Below are 21,887 nucleotides of genomic sequence, written 5' to 3' on the forward strand. Positions count from 1 at the left end.
GATAGACCTACAAGAAGTGTCTCATGCTGAAGATGTCTACAGAACAAATCTCTAACTAAAAAAAAAAAAACATGTTACAAAATGATCAAAGTATGTTTTACTTTTTCCTTCGTACTAGTAGTTTTAATTATTAAATAATAATTAAAAACTTTTTACATTTCAGGGAGTGAGCAGATATGATTTTACTCATTGAATAGCCATATAAATATATATTAAAAATAGAGGTGCAATGCATTGAGACTATTATAAATATTAGTGTTTTTCCTTGTCAAGTAGGCATGTTTAAATGCTAACACTTTAGCATAAGGTTTCATTCATTAACAATAGTTAACTACATCTGTAGCTTGAAAAACTAAAGGGTTAGTTCACCCCAAAATGAAAATTAGCCTGTGTTTTACTAACCCTCAAAGCATCCTAGGTGACTTTCTTCTTTCAGATGAATCCAATCGGACTTATATAAAAAAATTGTCCTGGCCCCTTCAAGCCTTTAAAATTGGGGTAAGAGGGTGTATGTTGTGTTTTGGTTGAACCAACACTTTAACACCTTTTACAGCAGCTAATTAATGTTAATCTTATCGTTTATTAATATACAATTTAAGATGGAAGAGTTATCATTATGCACTGTGATTATTTTTTTAGTAATAAACATTAAGAAGGTTAATAAATGCTATAAGAATATATTGCTCAGTGTTAGTTCATTTTAGCATTTAAGAAATGAGACATTATAAAATGTTAGGTGTAAAAGTCTGACGATTTTAATAACACATTTATAACAATTGAACAGTTTAAGAAATTTTAACCATATAATAGAAATATGACAATATTATGTGTGCCAAACATGTACTTAGGCTTTTGTGTAATGCATTATCATCTTTCAGAGACAAACTCTTAGAGCTGTTTGTGTCTTTTTGTACATTTTAGTCACAAATGTTACCGACGGGGATTAAACGGGAGAAACTGTGCTTTCACGTCCTATCAGATCCTCCTCCTCCTCCGTCGCCCTCAGCGTCCGCGCGCTATTGTTTTGGGGATCCCCCGAACTTACACACGCTGTCCAGCGCTAAAGGAGCAGCGCGAGCGAACAAAGGGGCGTCTGCGGGAGCGGTGATTGGCTGCTGCGCTAGCTGAGGTCTGGAACAGCAGATGGGGTATTCCTCCTCTTCAAACGCCCCCCTCAAACTGCAATTGTTCCCGATGTGAGCACAGGAGCTCGGTTTGGGTTGGAGTGAGAGAAGCCTTGGTTTGTTCATAGCGTCGCGGGTGGTGGCTTCGTTCAGTTTTGTGTCGTCTGGAGGGATAAAAGCACAGATAAGGACCCTCCAGAATCTGATCTGAGCGACGGACATCGGGCATCTGGAGAGCACAGATCTGCGAAGGAGAGAGGGGTGGGTGTTTGTGTGCATGCTTTCATACGTGTTTGTTACTCACGACTTGTTCAGACTTGGATGCTGATGTGCCCGTGGCTGTTTTATGCTGGCATGCGTTTGCAACTTTGTATCATAACGTGTAATATGATCAGTTGTACATTGCAAATCATTGAGAATGTCTTACTGGAAGTGTAATATAATATTCAGGCTTCAGATTACAATAGCATCTGTAGACTCTTGTCAAGAGAATAATATGCTACAGTGTTTAACATTTATGTTGTTTATGTCCCCTGTGAGATATCGGTGTTTGCAATGGGAAAGTAACTATGAGCTCAAATGACTTTCCTGGCATTATATTGGGCCAGATTACATAACGAGCCTGGTTTATCCAGAATAGTTCTTCCAAAAATGTCAATTCTGTTACTGTTCACTCATGCAGTGGCGGTCTTAACATAGAGGCATAGGTAGGCGGCTGCTTGGGGCCCCCTACCAGCGGTCGTAGAAGGGGGGCCCCCAACAAACCTCAAAAAAAAAAAAAAAAGAAAAGGCCCCTTATCATCATGAATGCTTCAAAAGCAAGGTACACTTTATTAATATTCTTAAGAAATACGTTGAAACGTTGAAGTAGTGGTTAAAATGTCCAGTTCATGGTTATCTGTCCCTACACATACACCCCCTGTTTTCACAATGAAATGGACTAGTCCATAACGCTGCGCGGCGCGAAAGATAAACACACAGTCAGTGACAGGAGGACTGAGAAATACACAGAGACGACGCAAGGCAAATCAAAACGGGAAAATGAAAAGAAGTTACGAAAGCGGGTCAATTAAAAGAAAAAAGCGAAAAGACGCCAATAAATATTTGGCAACGCTGCCAAAGTTGACACACTTTTTTACGGCTGCTAATACAGACTGGAACAACAACATCCAAAGCGCTAACATTACAGCAGCAGCAGCAGCAGCTAACGTTAGCTGTGAAGTGGCGCTAGGTGAGGAGGAGGATAACGCTGACCAAGACAATGAGGACATCACGTTGTTGCTGCCCGCCGTCACCGACAGAGTTATCGAGGTTGACACAGATGAGGTGGAAGAGTTGTCCAGTGATGGCCATTTTGACACCGATGACGGGGATTTGGTGAGTCAACCGCCTAGCCTAGTTCTACTGTTAGTGTAAAAACGGTGAAATTTACGGTAAAAAAAAAAAAAACGGCAGATGTGGCTGATGTATTTTACCATGAAAAAAAAATGGTGGCAACCTTTTATGTTTTACGGGACTTAAATTTACGGGCAAAAAAACAACAACAACAACACAATTTAAAATAACCCTGTGAAATTTACCTTTTTTTTTTAAACTAAGTTAATTGTAGTAGACTTATGATTCTACAGCATGTGATCCATCCGTGTTGTGATAATCTGAAGAATCTGTAAAAAAAATTTGCACAATAAAGGTTTGAACTACTGTATTTTTCAGACATACACAGACATCAAGATTCAGCATATGAATCTCAACAACGGGGATATAAGTGCAGTGCATGATGGGAGCCATCAATCAAAACTCAATCAATATCTCCCAACATGCATTGCAGCATGAATAAATTATGCTGAATTGCCTTAGTATTTTCTTTTATTATTATTATCTGCTTTTATTTTTGCTGTTGTTTTTGTTGCAACTTTTTAGTAACTTGTTTTGTGATGTTCAGAGTTTTATCTGATTATTTTGTTGATTGTCACCGTTGTTGAGATTCATACGCCGATTCTTGATGTCTGTGTTGATCTAGGCTAACTCATATAACGTTAGAAGTTTTAATCCTTTTTTGTACATCGTGTGTTTTTAAAGTTCTTCAGATTACCTGTTTGTCACTGCTAGCTTGCATGCGGTAGGGTCACAGAGCTATAATACTCAAAAACATGAAATATTAATTAGCATTGAGACCATGAAGAGGGAAATCTCTGCAGTCATAGACTTCCTCCAAGATTTCAGGGAGCACGGATTCAATGCCGCCAAAATAGATGCCAGGGAAATTGCAGAGAAGATGGAGGTGGAGATGATCTGGGCAGACATTCGGCAGAAAAAAACAAAAAGGCAGTTTGACTATGAGGGCACAGAGGAGACTACTTCAACTGCAGAGGAACGTTTCAGAAGAGAGTTCTTCTTACACCTAGTTGATACTGCCCTGGTCAAGACTAGGGAGAGATTCTCCTACATGGAGAACTTCTTTAAGTTGTATGGATTTCTCTACTCCACTGATATAATGAAAAGCACCATACAGGCAGGCAATCTAGATGAATGCTGCAACAGGTTTGAGAAGGCAATGGAGGATGTGGATGCAGGGGACCTAAAAATGGAAATTACAGGTGCTGTTAAGTCTTTCCCCCCACACATCTCATCACCATTGGAAGTTCTTAACTACATATACAAAGAGAATCTCCTAGATCTGTATCCAAATCTTAGCATAGCCCTGCGGCTCTTGCTTACTCTTCCTGTTACAGTTGCATCAGGTGAGAGAAGTTTCTCTACATTGAAACGACTGAAAACATATCTGCGCTCATCTATGTCCCAAGAAAGACTGTCATCCCTGGCTGTCATTTCCATCGAACATGACATAGTGGAAACTGTTGATACAGACTCCATAGTTAGAAAATTTGCTGAGGCCAAGGCTCGCAGAGTAAGATTAGTATGAACATGATGAGAAAGACAAAAAAAGGCATGAGGAGGAAGAGAGGGAGGAGGAGAGAAGGGACAGAGACAAAAGCAGATGATACACTCAGCACTCAAACACAGTCAATAAAGAAGAGCAGGAGAAGAACAGAAAAAGGAGTAGAGGAAGAGAAAGACAGACAAGGGAGAGAAAGACTAAAAACAGGCATGAGGAGGAAAAGAAACAGAGGGATGAGAAAGAGAGAAAGGAAGGGACAGAGACGCAAAATAGAGAAGGTAATCATTTAACAATAGAAAAATTCTAATTATTTCTTAATCCCAATGATTGACTGCTGTTGTTTTTTGTTATTCTTTCACTTCATAATAGAAGAAAGAAGCCCATCACTAACTTCTGGATAGCTAAGGTAATTGACTCAACCTTTTATTGGACCACAAAATTGTCCCACACTCATTTTGTTCATAGACCATTTTGTTAGTTGGTGACAATGTTTTTTATTATTATTATTATTTTACAGGTACAGCTCCTACATCTGCACATCATGTTGGTGAGAAGACCTGTGAGAAAATGTCAACAAGTAGGACTCTATGTGTCAGAAGTGTGTCATGTGGAGAACAATCTCTCTTTTCTCTCTCATAGACTCTCACTCACTCACTCACTCACTCACTCACTCACTCACTCAAAGACACTCACTCACTCACTCACTCACTCACTCAGACACTCACTCACTCACTTACTCACTCACTCAGACACTCACTCACTGACACTCGCTCACTCAGACACTCACTCACTTACTCAAAGACACTCACTCACTCACTCACTCACACACTCGCTCACTCAGACACTCACACTCACTCACTCAGACACTCACAGACACTCACTCACTCAGACACTCACTCACTCACTCACTCAGACACTCACAGTCACTCACTCAGACACTCACAGACACTCACTCACAGACACTCACTCAGAAACTCACAGACACTCACTCACTCACTCAGACACTCACAGACACTCACTCACTCAGACACTCACTCACTCACTCACTCAGACACTCACAGTCACTCACTCAGACACTCACAGACACTCACTCACAGACACTCACTCAGAAACTCACAGACACTCACTCACTCACTCACTCAGACACTCACTCAGACACTCACAGACACTCACTCACAGACACTCACTCAGAAACTCACAGACACTCACTCACTCACTCAGACACTCACTCAGACACTCACAGACACTCACTCACTCAGACACTCACTCACTCAGACACTCACAGACACTCACTCACTCAGACACTCACAGACACTCACTCACTCAGACACTCACAGACACTCACTCACTCACTCAGACACTCACTCAGAAACTCACAGACACTCACTCACTCAGACACTCACAGACACTCACTCACTCACTCACAGACACTCACTCACAGACACTCACAGACACTCACTCACAGACACTCACAGACACTCACTCAGACACTCACAGACACTCACTCACAGACACTCACTCAGAAACTCACAGACACTCACTCACTCAGACACTCACACTCACTCACAGACACTCACTCACTCAGACACTCACACTCACTCACAGACACTCACTCACAGACACTCACTCACTCAGACACTCACAGACACTCACTCAGACACTCACACTCACTCACAGACACTCACTCACTCAGACACTCACACTCACTCACAGACACTCACTCACTCAGACACTCACACTCACTCACAGACACTCACTCACTCACTCACTCAGACACTCACACTCACTCACAGACACTCACTCACTCACTCAGACAATGACACACACACACACACACACTTTCTGTCATACCCTGTATCCTGTACATGGGTCTGCTTATGCAATGGCAATTGCAACTTCAGCCCTCTCTCTCTCACACACACACACACACTATCATGTACATAGGTTTGTTTGTAGAATGTTTGAAATGTTCAATCTCAAATGTAATGTCAATTCACTTACAATATCCTGTATCTTGTACATGGGTTTGTTTGTAGAATGCAATATTTGCTAAGTATATGGCTGTTTGTGGGGGTTTACCCTTACTACTTGTCTTGCTGGTTATGTTAATTTGCTCTTATAAAAATAATAAACAGTGCTGGTTTTCCTGGCATTTTGGCAAATTTTGTTATCTGTTATCTGTTGGGTTCAATCGTGACTATTAGTTTGTGTAGTGCTACACTTTGTGTGGTCTCTGCTTTCCATCTTCATTTTGGAGTAAAGAAGTGTATGCAGGGTTCAAAGGGGAAGTTTTTTTTTTCTCCTCTTCAAACTTCACTTCCCCGTAGATTAGCTTTACCTGCCTATCCACAATTCAGTCTTTTTTTTTTTTTCGCTCTTTTTTAAAAATCGGATGGGGGGGCCCCATACATACCTTCGCCTTGGGCCCCCAATTTGCTAAATCCGCCACTGCACTCATGCACATGTTGTTCCAAACCAGTATGACTTTCATTCTTATGTGGAACACAAAAAGAGTTCATGCTTTTTTTTCTGTACAATGATCATGGACACGTTAAATTGATCAAAAGTGACAGTTTATAATGTTACAAAAGATTTTTTTTTCTGTTCATCAAAGAATCTTCACGGAAACGATCAGTTTTCTCACTTTCTTTAAGCAGCAGCACAACCATTTCTCCATTAACTGAGCAGTAAATCATATTAGAATGATTTCTGAAGGATCATGTTACACTAAAGATTAGTGGCTGCTGAAAATTCAGCTTTGCTTTGCCATAGCAGGAATAAATTGTATTTTTAAATATATTAAACAGAAAATAGTTCTTTTAAATTATATTATTTCACACTTTTATCGTTTTTACAGTAACTTGATTAGCATAAAAGTTGATTCGCATATATATATATATATATATATATATATATATATATGATACAAATACAGAACCGGGACTAATTGTTGTGCTTACAAATCATTAACTTCTTGCTAATCTTCTAGAGCCATATGAAAACTTTGTTAGAAACAGACCAAAAAATTGACATGATAGTGAATAAATGATAACAGATTTTTTATTTTTGGGTGAACTATCCCGTTGAACAGTGATCCTCACAGCTGCCAGCGGTGCCTGTGACACATTCGAGTTCGAGTGAGTCAAGGAAACATCTTCAGACAGCTCAAACATGAGGAAAACGTTTTTCTAAACTAAACAACTGCATCCACAACCACTTTTTTTTTTTTTGATAAATGTGGATTCTTTTGGTGTTCCAAGTAAGTTACTCGTTACCAGATTAGCCTTTGTGTTTCAGTTGCAAGTAAGAATCTGAGTCAGATGTGGTCATCACATTTTCCATGAAGTAGATTGTGAAGTAGCTGTGTTTTGTCTTCTTTGTCGTACTCTTGAGGGTTTAAGAAACAGCAGCAGCCATCAGTAAACACTCTGACAACTGGCAGTGCAAGCTTCTAAACACATGAACCATGGGAAGGAAGAAGAAAAGGAAGAGTTGCCGTGGCAATTTAAACAATAGCCGAGCTATAGTGTTTTTGAGGAGATGCTGGTTGGGGGAGGTGAGGGAATGGATGTAGGCCAGGAAACATCAAGCGGAGATCTTGGCCTGGCTCTTAAAGACCGAGGCACAACAAGGTGGAACTTCCAAGCCATGGGAAGGAAGAGAAAGGACGGAACTGTGGCTGTTGTTGGTTTCAAGTCATTACAGACAATAGCATGAACAAATATGAAATTAGATAGATTTATTACTTAAATAGTAACATGCAAACATGCAAAAAAGAGATGTCCAGCTACAGAGTTTGGTTAGTTTTGGATGCTAAAGCAGGATAAACCACCACTTCCATCCTGTCTGTCCCACTTCCACAGTCTTCCCAGCACCGACACATGTATAACTCAAGTGCCAAGCCACCAGACTGTCTGTGTTTGAAAAACATATGTAATTATTCATAATTAGGTAGTTTTGTAGATGCAGAGTTGATCTTTTGGAGAACTGGCAGATTGGATAGTCACATGAGTCCAAAAAATAGTTCTCATGCTCTTTTGCATTCGTTTTTAATAGACTCCCTGGACACATTTAATGCAAGAGTGCACAGTTGCATAAGCGTGGAACATGACTCTTGAAACGTGGTGCTGAAGTGGTTTGATGGCTGTTCAAGTGAAAAGCGTGAAAAAGTGGCTTTAGCATTGCAGAGACTGAAGCAAGGTCATGTTGCATTGAAAAACTGGATTTTTTTTCTTTATCTTTATTTCTCTTCTCTAACCAACGTTTAACTGAAGAGCTTGAATAAAGGAAGGATTAAGATTGTGAAATGTTTTTTCTCTTGACTTCCCCTTTTCCTTGTTCAGCACGTCTTGGATTGACATTTTGGCCAGTGTGTGTGTGTAGTAACTGTACACTACTTTGGTGTTGACAAGTGTTGTTTTTGAGTAGTTGTTATGCTTAATATTTTTCTGTAAACACTAATACATTTTTATCTGGATTATTTGATGAATAGAAACTTCCAAAGAACAGCATTTATTTGAAATAGAAATCGTTTTAATATTATTAATGTCTTTCCTGTCACTTTTGTTCATTTTAATACATCCTTGCTGAATTAAAAATATATATACATTTCTTTAAAAACAGCAAAAATCCTACTGAGCCCAAAATTTAAAACGGTAGTGTACATGCAAATTCATATATATTCTGATACACATAATATACCAATAATCAAAAACCAAAATAAATCATTTTAAATGCTAAGTATGAAAAATGGATATTCACATTAAACATTGGCACCAATATATCATGGATCCATAATCTAATCAACACCTGTCATCTGATGCCTATTATCTGCTGGCAATGACTTTTGGATTTGTATCAGAGACTAATAGCGCTTCTGTAGTTCTGGCAGGACTATATTTGGGATATGAAATATTAATGTCAGAATAAGCTGCTCTGGGTCAATTGGTATTGAATATTTCATCATCTCCTGATTGAGCGCAGCGAGTGGTGTGTATGAAAGACTTGGGAGGGGCTACACACACACTTACACACACAAACACACACACACACACATATGCTCTAATAGCTACAGCTAACTCTGGGTCAGGAGATGGTAGTGTTGATAAGAAAACATGCCCATACAAGAGAGAGACCCTATTGTTTGCTCGTGGGATAATGATCTTGTGAAAGGGTAATTGTGAAGGAGTTTTGTCAGGGACTGATTGAGGCCATTACCGGTTCCATTTGGGATCTCAGTAGAACACCTGTGCTCTGTTTGTATGTATTTGTATGTGTGTTGGACTCTTGTACACTAAGTAGTTCTCCTAAAGTGATTCTAAGTGCTCATAATGATTAATGACAGTGTGAATAAAGACAGTGCTGAACTTGAGAGAGGCAGACACGGACAGATAAAGGGAGGAGGAGGCTGTGAAACCACCGCTGGGGAAGTCTGAAGCCTCATGTCAGTTTCCGCTGTGCATATCAGAGAGGAAGAGTTTAGAAGAGTCACATGGAATCTGCACTGGTTTAGCATTTAAACACCACCAGACGATCAGCTGTAAAAGAGACATTTACAACCGAAAGAAGGTAATGTGCATTCAGTTAAGTCTTATATCTAGTTCAGGAAATACTGTGGGATAGTGAGACAGTAAATGGGAAGTAGCCTACTACTCTTCGTTCTGTTGAAAATGTCAGTATTTAAATCAGTGTCTAAATTCAGATGAAGAGGAGTAAATGCAGGAATTGTTCTTTTAAGTGACTTGTATATCATTTTATCTTGTAATACAGAGGACAAATTACTGTTTTCTGCATTTAAAGAGATAGTTGACCCAAAAATGAACATTCTCTCATGATTTACTCACCCTCATGTCTTTCCTAATTTGTATCCATTTCTTTTTACTGTGGAACACACACACACACACACACACACAAAGATATTTTAAAGAATGTTTGTACTGTTTTGGATCCCATTGACTTCCATGATATTTTTTTCAGTGGGAAACAAAATGGTTTAATTGCCAACATTCTTAAAAAAATATATGTATATGCTCCACAAAACAAACAAAGTCATACATATTTGAAACAATATAAGGGTGTGTAAATGATGAATTTTCATTCTGGATGAATTTTCCCTTTAACGCTGGTTCACAAAGTTGTGAAACCGTATACTAGGCAGATAGCCACTGCTATTTCCTCTCTTTCAGTTCCTTTAACATTAGGTTCAGTGTGAAAAAGTATCTTTAAAAAAAGCTTGTTTTATTAAAGTTAGATGTGGTTTGACACCTATTCATTTCAGTTTTGTTGGCATGACAGTTTTATACTGAATGTTTTGAATAAGATACAATAAAACAGCAACGGCTAGGAGTAGTTGTAACAGCGGGGTTACAGTGCACCTGTCCCTGTCTCCGAAAGCTTCTGTAAAGCCTTTCCAGCTGGTGAGGAAGGAAGCCGTAAGTAGAGCAGTCTGTATTGTGCCAGGGGAACCTCCAAACATGAGTATATGTGTTTACTTTAAACAATTCACAATGTGATAAAGAATTTAAACTGAATATCTCTCATGTGTTTTAATTCTCTGTGTGAGCATTTCTGTTGCTTTTAAGGAACTAATGATTATGAATGAATTACATATTAAAAATGTCTTCCGTCTCTGGTTTCATCTGTAATGAATCACAAGGAACGTGCTTTATTATCCTACAGCAGTGATTGTATTTCAATCAATGACATTCCTAAAAACATAAAAATATTGATCATTATGATGGAGCATCAGTCATAAGCAGTCTGATAAAAACTAAAGTGTCTGTTTGGGGGGGGCGGGGCATTCTAGATATCATTTGATTGGACAAAAAACTGTAGTGCAACATGACTCATCAATTGAGAAAGACAAATTTTAAATGCTAATAGTTGCTAAAAGTGAATCTAAGAAGTGTGTTAGCATACACTGCTGTTTAAATGTTTTGGGTTGGTAAGAATTTATGTTTTTGAAGTATCTTTTACTCATCAATTTTTATTTTTATTTTTTTTTAAATGTAGTTTACTCCTGTGATGGAAAAACTTGAGTTTTGAGCAGCCATTACTCAGTCTTCAGTGTCACATGATCCTTCAGCAGTCATTATAATGTTCTGATTTGCTGTTCATCAAAGTTGAAAACATTTTGTGCTGATTAATATTTTTGTGGAAAACACGATGCCTTTTTTCAGATATAGAATGTTTAAAAGAGCAGCATTTATTTGAAATAGAATTTTTACTGTGACTTCTTTTTTTTATTTTTTTTTACTTTTGATCAATATTATGTGCCACTGCTGAATAAAAGTACAAATTTTTTATAAAATCTTACTGATTACAAACGTTTGAACTCAGACGACCAGCTCGTTAGAAGATGAATGAACTGTGTTCAGATTGTCATGGTCCCTACACAGCGTTTATTGCTCCCTGCTTCCTGAGCACAGGAAATCCGTTGAAGTTTACTTCATTTCGGAACATTCATTTACGGATTTGCACAACATCACTGTCTGAAACACCTTCACACACAGATGTAACTTACTAGAGAAGTGAGAAGTGTGATATAATAGACCTCTGTAAATAAATACAATTAAAATTTGTGTCCCTCACACTTTAATGCCCTTTGAATGGAACATATACGCTCCATTTGAACTGGAATCATGGCAGAATATCATGGTGTGAAGTCCTCTTCTCAGGGCATTAAACGTCTGAAGTGATAAGAGATGCATACAAAATGTACAGAGCGTTGGTACGCGAGGACTGGTATTGAGAGCCACTGCTGTAGGTGAATTCGAAGCTAACACACATAGACTAAAGGGCACAGAACTTGAATTTCATGGGGTCTTTAAATGTGTTGAACTGTTTTTGTCTGTGTCAATCCTCTCATTCATTCCAGTATGTGCTCCATGTCTATTCTGATCACATCCTCATGAATCGTTTACTTTCAGCTGGGACTTGCAGATGTCGGCATCACATGGGTTTGTGTGATATAGAACAGAACATCAGTCTCTTGTCAAGAGATATCAAAAAACACACGATCTAGTGAGTGTGAGATATGCATACTTTATTTTGCCTGCGTTAGAGTTTGTTATTCTCTTACACTCTTCTTGCTCTTACCTAGATACAGAAGAGTTCATTCTTTAATGTTAAAATTAGAAACTTTCTCTCTCTCTCTTTCTCTGTTCCTCTGTCTCTGTCTCTCTAGAGTCCTTCCATGCAGTCGTGGCTAAGATAAAATGGATGACAGGAATGACGGTGTGCGGGTCGGAGAGAATAAATTCATCAGCAAGTGAGTATAAAGCTTACACCAAACTCATACGGTTCTGTAATAATCTGTTCACAATGCATAATAAGCGATAATGTACAGTCAGATTGTTATTACAGCAAAATAATACCCAGACCGGATGATCAAACCTTTATTGTTTCACCATGACCAGCTGACTTTACATTGACAAGCTACTAACTAATTAAATACATGGATATTATGAATTGTTCTAACAACATAAACACTGAAAAAATATTATTAAAATCACAACATTTAAATACCATTTGTGTGTGTGTGTATATATATATATATATATATATATATATATATATAATCAGAGATTAAAATAATTGTTGAACAAACTTTGTTCTTTCTCAGGAGCAGCATTCTCTCTCATTTAAAGACCTACAATCTCTACTATGAAGGAAAGAACCTGCAGTTACGTCACAGAGAGGTGAGAAAGAGATTTCACTCGTCGTGTGGCAGGTGGGGAAGCGGTTGACCCCTTGTGTGCTTTCTCAGTTATTCACTATTGTCTGGGGAGTAATAACTGTCTATGACTGGAGGGGATGTGTGTGTGTGTGTGTGTGTGTGTGTGTGTGTGTGTGTGTGTGTGTGTGTGTGTGTGTGTGTGTGTGTGTGTGTGTGTGTGTGTGTGTAAATGCAGCTTGCTCAGGTGCTCTGGCTGTGCCAAATGTCTTATATATTAGATATGCTGTATTTATCATTTATCAGTCTCATTTATTCTAAAAGTAAAAGTTATTTAAATCTAATACTCAGGTCCATTGTGTATCATCACTTGTTTTTGTCAGGTAACAGACTCAAGTCTGAGTATATATGTATGCTGTATGTATTGTGCCTGCAGGAAGAGGAGGAGCTGATCATTGAAGGACTTCTCAATATCTCATGGGGTTTGCGTCGACCAATCAGGCTTCAGATGCAGGACGACCATGAGCGAATCAAACCTCCTCCCTCTTCTACCTCCTGGCACTCGGGGTGTAATCTAGACAACCAGAGGTCAGACAATGACGCATACACACAAATATATTTAAATGAGCTCATCAACTTCCTATAGATGCGGTATTGAGGACCTGCTGTACACTGATGAAGACAGAAAGAAAGTCCACTGACAAAATTCAGTATACTAAGCACAAATCTAAGAAAACTGAATGAAGGTTATCTTGCTTCTCAAGTGAATATACCTTGGTTTCAGGATGTTTTTATTTTATTTTATTTTTTTACTGGAAAATAAGATTAATTATTATGTAAATATACACTACCATTTAAAAATTTTAGGTTGGTAACATTTGTTAAGATAATGTTTTTGAAAGAAGTCTTTTATGCTCATTAAGTTTGCATTAAAAAAAAGTAAAAAGAGTAATATTTTAAAATATTATTGCAATTTAAAATAACCGTTTTCTCTCTGGATATATTTTAAAATGTAATTTATTTCTCTGATGCAAAGCTGAATTTTCAGCAGCCATTACTTCAGTCTTCAGTGTCACATAATCTTTCAGTAATCATTCTAATATGAATATTTGGTGATCAAGAAACATTTCTGATTATTATCAATGTTGAAAACAGTTGTGCTGCTTAATATTTTGTGGAAACATTGATGCAGTTTGTTTTTAGGATTATTTTGATGAATAGAAAGTTACTGTCACTTCTGATCAATTAAATGTGTTCTTGCTAAACAAAATTATTAATTTCTTTAAAAAACATCTTAATGACCACTAACTTTTGAAAGGTAGTGTAAGACTGATAAATCAGTGTTTATATATCAGTACTTACTGCATGTCTTATCATCTGTAGCATACAAACATTATCATTGTCATAGAAAAACCAAGATTTCTTTCATAAGCCTTCTTTAAACTCAAGTGACCTTGACATCATAACAGCTGAGAGCCTGCATTGTTTGTTGCCATAGCAACTCTATCCTTGCGGTGACCATGCTTTTGGCATTCCCTCTGCTGAAATGTTTGGACTTGTGTGTTATAAATAATTCACAAATTTCTGATGTTTTAAGGTTTTGATCTCCTCTTGTCTGTTTTTGCCTTATGGTTCCAAATGGTGATTTCAAAAGAACTATTTATTTCTGAGTGCTCCAGAGCTAATATTGTTTTCAGCACCTACTGGGGGTCAGTAAACAGAATGAAAGAGCTGAGGGACTGAGCACGTACAGGCCAGAATGTTATTATGTTATCTTAACGAGCAGTTCCCAGAATCATTTGACTTTAAGTCCACTCCAGTATGTTCACATGCATGACAGAAAGATTATGACTGGAATAAACATGTACCTGGTTGTTTTTGCATTATTTGGACAAATAATAAGATTCATTTGGCCGAGTCTAGGATTTCAGTACTGAATAAGATTTGTGTCTTACAGCATGAAAAATTGCAAGATTAAATGTTGCTTATTTATTTCACTTTAATGTTAACCAAAATGTTTCATGGTTTCCACAAAAATATTGAGCCAGAACTTTTCATTATTGTTAACAAAAAATAAATGTTTCTTGAGCACCAAATCAGCATATTAGAATGATTTCTGAAGGATCATGAAATATGATTGCAATCTAGATACATATATATATATGTGTTTGTATTTTTTCTATCAAATAATGCATACTTGCATTAGACCAAAAAATGTATATAGCGTATAAGGTGCATTTTTGGGTGAAAATAAGTTCAGGAAAATGTTCACTCAAAGATTGACGCCAGATAATTTTTGCTCTGCTGTGGATTGTGATTTTATGTTGTGGAAGAATTATGTTCCTCTTTTCTTGTTTTTCAGTCAGGATGGTCAGAAACAGACTCCTCAAACTCCGCCTCAGATGGAAGTGACGCCCCCAGAGGACCAATCGAGCAACGGCAGATCACAAGACCATGAAGAAGAAGAAGAAGAAGAAGGTACAACTTGCATTCAAAAAGATACACTATGTGAAACTGACTTGTTCTGCCGGCTCATGCTTTGTTCTCATGGCAGAGGCGTGTGACATCTCCGCTCAGCTTCTTAGAACCAAAAGTGATGCTGGAGTACTGAGACGGGGCAGGAGACGGTCGCCTAGCGACCAGCGGCGAATCAGAAGGCACAGATTTTCCATCAACGGTCACTTCTACAACCATAAAGTAACTTGAGAAGAAACACTGTGTGTGTGAGAGATTGTTTGACCTTATGTTCAGTGATCTCAGTCATGCAGTCTCTCGTTCCTCTTTCTATTTTATTCAGACGTCTGTGTTCACTCCTGCATATGGTTCTGTGACTAACGCACGGATCAACAGCTGTATGACCACGCCACAGGTGCTGCGGGTGTTACTGAATAAGTTTAAGATCGAGAACAGCCCAGATGAGTTTGCCCTCTATCTGGTTCATGCCAGCGGAGGTCAGCTGCTGTCTGCTTATAGTTTTTCCATTTAATAAATGACTTGACTGTGCAACGCTGAATCTCCATCTAGTGGACAGAGAACAACATGACTGTTGTACAATGTTGGAGGCTAGAATCAATGTACACTAATAATAACAACTATTATACTGCTACCAGACGTTTGGAATAATTAAGATTTTTTTAATGTTTATGAAAGAAGTATATAAAATAACTGCTTTCTATTTGAATATATATATATATATATATATATATATATAAATACATTTTTTTTTTTTTTGAGATGGAAAAGTTGAATTTTAAGTAGGCATTACTCCAGTCTTTAGTGTCAAACGAAACTTCAGAAATAATTATAATATATTTGTTATTCAAATTTTCTACATATTTTTGTGGAAAACTGATAAACTACAATTCAAAAGTAAAAAATTAATATAGCAGTACCTCAGATTTCAACTCAGGAATTAATTGCATTAAAAAGTTTAGTTTTAAAATTGATATTTGTGCTACAGACATAATACCTGAAATCTTATGATGGATATTAATGATATTAAATGTTGGCCAGTATGCAACCACATATGCATAAATTTCAACCACCAGATAGCAACTCTTTGGAAACTTCCCACAAAACACTAGTATTGAGGTGCTAACCAGTTTTGCACACATTTAGTCACCACTTACATTTTCTGCTCTCCTATATACTGCTTACATTTTTTCATTTTCTATAGAAAATTGTATCTAATCTAGTTGTATATATACAAAACGTGTTATATATTTCAGAGCGTGTTCAGCTAAAGCGTACAGACCACCCGTTAGTAGTGAGAATACTTCAGGGACCATGTGAGCATGTCTGCAAGATCTTTCTCATGGAGCAGGATCTGGGAGAGGAGATTCCCTATGAAGTGAGTGTGTGTGAAGGAGGGTCGATCTGCTTAGAAATTGTGATGCTGAAACATGCAAAGATATTCTGACTGCAGTTGCTCTCCACTGCTCTAGGTGGCGCAGTACATCAAATTTGAGATGCCTGTGCTGCAGAGTTTTATTATCAAACTGAAGGAAGAGGAGGACAGGGAGGTGCAGAAGCTGAGAAGCAGGTAAAAACTAACTTACATAAGCAGACGGGAGAAATCATGGGTTCAGAAAGCTTTGAATCAGTCAAAGGGGTCATGTGATGTTTTTTAAAGATCTTTTTTTTTTGTGTATTTTGGTGTAACAGAATATGTTGACATGTTTTAATGTTAAAAAAAACATTACTTTTCAAATACTGTACATTATTGTAGGTCCTCTATGTCCCGCCTCTCTTAAACGTGTAATTTTCTATACAGTCCCTCCTTCTGACAAGCACAGTCTGCTCTGATTGGGCAACTGACCCAGTGCATTGTGATTGGCCGAAAACCGCAAGTCACGGCTGCTTCAACACTAACTATGATTACTGAAACCACGCTTTCTTTTTTTGCATGAACATTTGGGCGCCATTACACAAATATTTCCACATAGTGACATGTGGGGGCATGTTTAAACTAGCCATTTTAGGGGGGCGTGGCAGAGTATTAAATTCTCAAGTCTTAAAACCTCAACCTTTTCAGAGAAACTCTTGCCTATATCCGTTTTTTTTTTTTTTCGTTTTTTTTTTGTAATTATAACAAGGCTGCATGTTTTAAGTATTAAATTAATTAACCAACAATTATTTTTCCTTTTTTTTTGAAGAAGAAGAACTATCACATAATATTCTACATGACATACGTTTCAGTTTACAACTTGATTGTATTATTAGGCTATTAATTGTTTATTTAAAAAAAATGTAATGTTATTTTAGGGTAGAGTTGAATATCAGCTAATAGCCAATGCAAAAATGTCTCATTTTCATTTATCTTAACCTGCACTAAAATATATATATATATATATATATATATATATATATATATATATATATATATATATATATATATATATATATATATATATATATATATATATATATTTGATTAGAAACTTGTTGTTGTTGCTCATTGTGGGTCATGGGTTCTCAAATCTGCTGCCAGGTCTTTTGAGGCTAAATGCCATGTGACTGCTGACTCAAGCGCCACACAAAAGGATGTCATGACAATGCTAATTGGCTGATGGCACAACAAGACACACAATCCCAAGTCCTTCACTAGATATATTCTAAACTGTGACTTCAAGGGCAGCAGGCTGGGAAAAATATCGGTTTCATTTCTAAGAGACTTCCAAAGCAATGATGCATTAACAGCCACAGTCAAAATCTTTTTAAATGAACTTCTTTGTGATTTATTTATCCATGCATCTCTTTCTGAATAGATACAAGTATCTGCGTTGTACCATTGAGAAGCAGCTCCAGTGTTCTCCAGAGGGCTCCACCTGTATGTGACGAGCACTTGCTCTTCATGTCAATCAGTGGACTTCCAGACAGAATTCAGTCAGCCTCTTCTGTCCTAGATGATTGTTAATCCTTAATATGCATTGATTTATGCTGACCAGTGGATGGTACATCTTATTATATAAAAAATCTTTGTATATTTTTCTCTACATATGTTGGTGCTGTAGGGAATCACATGCAGGTACAATAATATAAAAGCACATTCAACTAAACCAGGGAATTTCATCATCCAGTGATCACTGGAAAGAGCAATTATTAGAAGAAGCACAAAGTAACAAAGATAAATGCTTACAACTTAAGTATTATTTGTTTGGTTTAACTCATTAAAAAGGGTGATAACTGACTGATCACTTCACATGTTGCATGTTTTGAGAATATATATGCAGTCTGAGCCAACCTGTTGTACCATTACAGTCTGATCACAACTCCATTTGACCAACGTCTCTTTTAGACAGTGATAAGAAATCTCTGTACCAGAATGGTGAGAAGCGAAGTAAAAGACTGTGAATTTAAAGATGATTGAAAACGGAGCGAAGCAGCACAAGGGATTGTTGCGACTGAATATGTTAATATTGTTTGGGATGTTTGATTGGGTCAGTTTTGCTAGTATGAATGTTTGGGTATCTGAAGAGTGCAGCATGGCTGTAGTTGCTACGAAAGAGCTTCATATTTTCCTTTTACATTTAGACTCTCATTCGCACCTATGACTGTGTTGTCATACTTCTGACATTTTATCTGGCGTGTTTATATGATACTGATTGTAAAACTGAGAATATGGTGATAATTATGTTTAAATAAAATATTATCATCAGAAAATTTGAAAAGCTGTTTTATTCGCACTTAACAAATGCATTTGTTACTTGTATGAATTTGAGCATGTCAGTGTTGAGACGTTTTATATATAATTACATGTATCTTTTTCAACACAAATATATTTTGCTTTTGACACATATTCTTTTTTGAGTCCATCACTATAGATGTTTACCCAACTATATAATGGCTTCTGCTTCTGAGAACCACAGTAAATATTAAAATGGTCCATTGTTTTTTCCAAGATTTTTTCAGCACCAACAACCTACCAGCAAAGAAATCATTATGTGAACGTTAGAACTATTAGTCTTGCACATGATGTGGCTGCAGGTCGTCTCGTGGGTTACCTAACCAGCATCTCTGAGCTCATGGAGAGACACAATCACCACATGACCGACCCCACAGTATGACCCCTGGGCCTAAAGACCGTCTTAATCCTGTTGATGGATTAGAGCGATATTCTGATCCTTTGCCGGTGAGACGGACGACATAAGTTCATTCACTCAACCAATCAGAAGGAGCAGCAGTCAGTTAATGCCGCTGTGTACGTGTACTTGTGTGAGTTCTACTCTCATCCATTCAAGCTCAGCAGACCAGAGAGGAGGACAACATCCTGAACCTTCCAAAATACAGATACCTGTTCAACGTAAGTCAGTGCATCCTCTTCATTTTAACTCTATTTTATAACAATAATTAATATTATTATTTTATAATTTTTTTCTAAAAGAAAAGCATATCTTTATAGTGGAGAATTACATACCAGTGTTTGATATTTCTTTGTTGAATGCGGCATTACTGTTTATTTTATTTTCTAAGTATGTTAAAACAGAACTAATAATGTAATATAAAGATAATGGTATAAAAATATATATATATTCTAGTGCAGTTTAAATTATTCTAGGGTCATTTTAGAGTGATAGTCACCTTGCGGTAAAGGTTACCTCATAATTGAATGATTTTAAAAATGAACTTTGCCTTTGTGTTACATTGGATTGAATTGTGCAGGTGTGAGAATATAACCAGACGGTGAACACACACACACACACACTGTTTCATACTACCAATTGAACATTTTGGAATAATTAAGCTTTTTTGATGTTTTTGAAACAAATCTTTTTTGCTCACCAACTTTAATAGATCAACTATTGATTTTAATAATGTATTAGTAAAGGTTAGAATCAACATTAACTTAGATTAATAAATGCTTTGTAAGTATTTATCATTGTTAATGTTTACAAATGGAACTTTATTATAAAGTGTTAACAAAAGATCTGTTAAATTGTAATCGTATTTCACAATGTTCCTGTTTTTACTATATTTTTCATCAAATAAATGCAGTTTTTGTGAGCAAAATGACTTTCGGAAACATTAGAAATTCTTAAATATTACTTTTTTTTTCACAGGTAGTGTGTGTATATAAATATAGATACTGGGGACAGTTGCATAAACACAGACACTATGTTAAGACTCGGTCTTAAGAACTAGTTTAACCAAGTAGCAGTTGATTTTAAACAGTTATGCCTAGTCTAGAAGAAAACAAAACAAAAAAACAAATGGCTGACATTTTAAGACTAGTCTAAGCAGTTTATGCAACCAGCCCCTGATGATGATGAAGTTATAGTGAAAACATTTAGTCACTGCATGGGCACGGTTGTATTTTTATGGCCTCTGAACAAGACTGTATTTTTATTTTTCTCAAAGGACATTCCAGGTTTTTGCACTTTTTTTTTTTACTATGAAGAATTTTGATTACTTAAACATAATTAAAAAGATGTAAGACTCTTAAAAGGTGTTTTTTAGAGGATATATCTTGAATTATTGTTTTCAATTGTTTTAAAAACAGAATTGTCTCTCAAATGTATTGAACTTATGCTTAAACATTCAACAACTAACACGTTTATTTTTTAAATAAGAGCCTATAGACATTTTAGAAAATAGGACCTCTCTAATTTTTCTTTCTTGACATTATTGGCTTTCTCTATATCCTTCCTTCCAACACCTTGTCCTCTGTGTCCACTAATCAGACAGATCTCATTGGGACCGATGAGTCAAAGACTGATTGGTTTTCTGGACTATGTTTAGCTCTTTGCTTTCAGAGAGTTTACATGCACAGCCTGTGTTACCAGACTACACAGTACATTCAGTCAACCTCTGCCCTTGTGTGTTCACAGCATCTTCCAGGATGTTCTCCCAATATAAAATCATCTTGTTGATGAACTGCCTGCTACTCCTGACTGTGATGTTTCCTGCGGTCCAGTCACGTCGGGGCGGGGGCTTTGGCCGTGGGGGAGGCCGGGGTGGAGGATGGGGTGGAAGCAGCGCCGGACGCACGGGATGGGGAGGAGGCGGTGGACATTACCATGCCCCACCAGTCCATACCGGAGGCTCTTCGGGACACAGTACAGGGAAGGTAGCAGGGGCAGCCGCCGCCGGAGCTCTAGGGGGAATGCTGGTCGGACACGGCTTGAGCTCCTTGGCCCAACCTGGATATGGCTACGGGCATGGCTATGGAGGTTATGGAGGCTACGGTGCAGGGTATGGGCATGGCCACGGCCACGGACACGGACATGGGCACGGACACGAAGGACATGGTGGTGAGCATTCAAGAGATCATGTTCACAATGAGACAGATGTGGATTATTACACAGATGCTGCTAGTTCTGGACCTATTTATAGCTGCCTGACAGTTTTTGGACTTGTGATGTCATTCTTACTTGGGTACATTCTGTTATAAAGGACACTTTGGCACAATGACATAGGTCAGTCTTGGGTACCTTCTTACATCTGCCACTTCTTTCAATACAAAAATAATCAAACAAAATAAAAAAAAATGTGTGACAGACGCAGCATTAAAACATGGAGTAAAATAAAGAACAACTAAACCACTATCAAGGATTTCATTACACCTGAGGCCTCTGTGCATGATCGCTGCCCAAGTTTTGTTAAATTGACAGCAGAAAAATAAGGTTACAGTTGCTTGCGTGGCATTTTGAACAAATAGACTTATAGTTTGAAATAGTTTCCAATGTGTTTT

The 21,887-nt window shown here is 37.5% G+C and overlaps 2 protein-coding genes across 4 annotated transcripts; both read left to right on the forward strand.

The window, feature by feature from the left end:
- The first annotated feature begins 1,079 nt into the window (after positions 1–1,079).
- Positions 1,080–18,572, forward strand: LOC132114412 (ras association domain-containing protein 2-like). 3 transcript variants are annotated; one of them, XM_059522494.1, is made up of 10 exons: positions 1,080–1,397; positions 12,209–12,292; positions 12,647–12,722; positions 13,134–13,285; positions 15,060–15,175; positions 15,252–15,394; positions 15,495–15,648; positions 16,426–16,547; positions 16,642–16,739; positions 17,965–18,572. In XM_059522494.1, exons 2-10 carry the CDS (start codon positions 12,240–12,242, stop codon positions 18,032–18,034), a joined length of 984 nt encoding a protein of 327 aa, XP_059378477.1. In that variant the 5' UTR covers positions 1,080–1,397; positions 12,209–12,239; the 3' UTR covers positions 18,035–18,572. The 3 variants fall into 3 exon arrangements, with proteins under 3 accessions (XP_059378477.1, XP_059378478.1, XP_059378476.1); XM_059522495.1 differs by having other exon boundaries at positions 1,080–1,391; XM_059522493.1 differs by lacking the exon at positions 1,080–1,397 and adding an exon at positions 9,435–9,591.
- A 567-nt stretch (positions 18,573–19,139) lies between these two features.
- LOC132115154 (uncharacterized) lies at positions 19,140–21,762 on the forward strand. The gene is made up of 2 exons (XM_059523555.1): positions 19,140–19,499; positions 21,025–21,762. Exons 1-2 carry the CDS (start codon positions 19,388–19,390, stop codon positions 21,585–21,587), a joined length of 675 nt encoding a protein of 224 aa, XP_059379538.1. The 5' UTR covers positions 19,140–19,387; the 3' UTR covers positions 21,588–21,762.
- The last annotated feature ends 125 nt before the right edge of the window (positions 21,763–21,887 follow it).

The sequence above is a fragment of the Carassius carassius genome, chromosome 34 (genome assembly GCF_963082965.1).
Source record: "Carassius carassius chromosome 34, fCarCar2.1, whole genome shotgun sequence".
Classification (NCBI taxonomy): domain Eukaryota; kingdom Metazoa; phylum Chordata; class Actinopteri; order Cypriniformes; family Cyprinidae; genus Carassius; species Carassius carassius.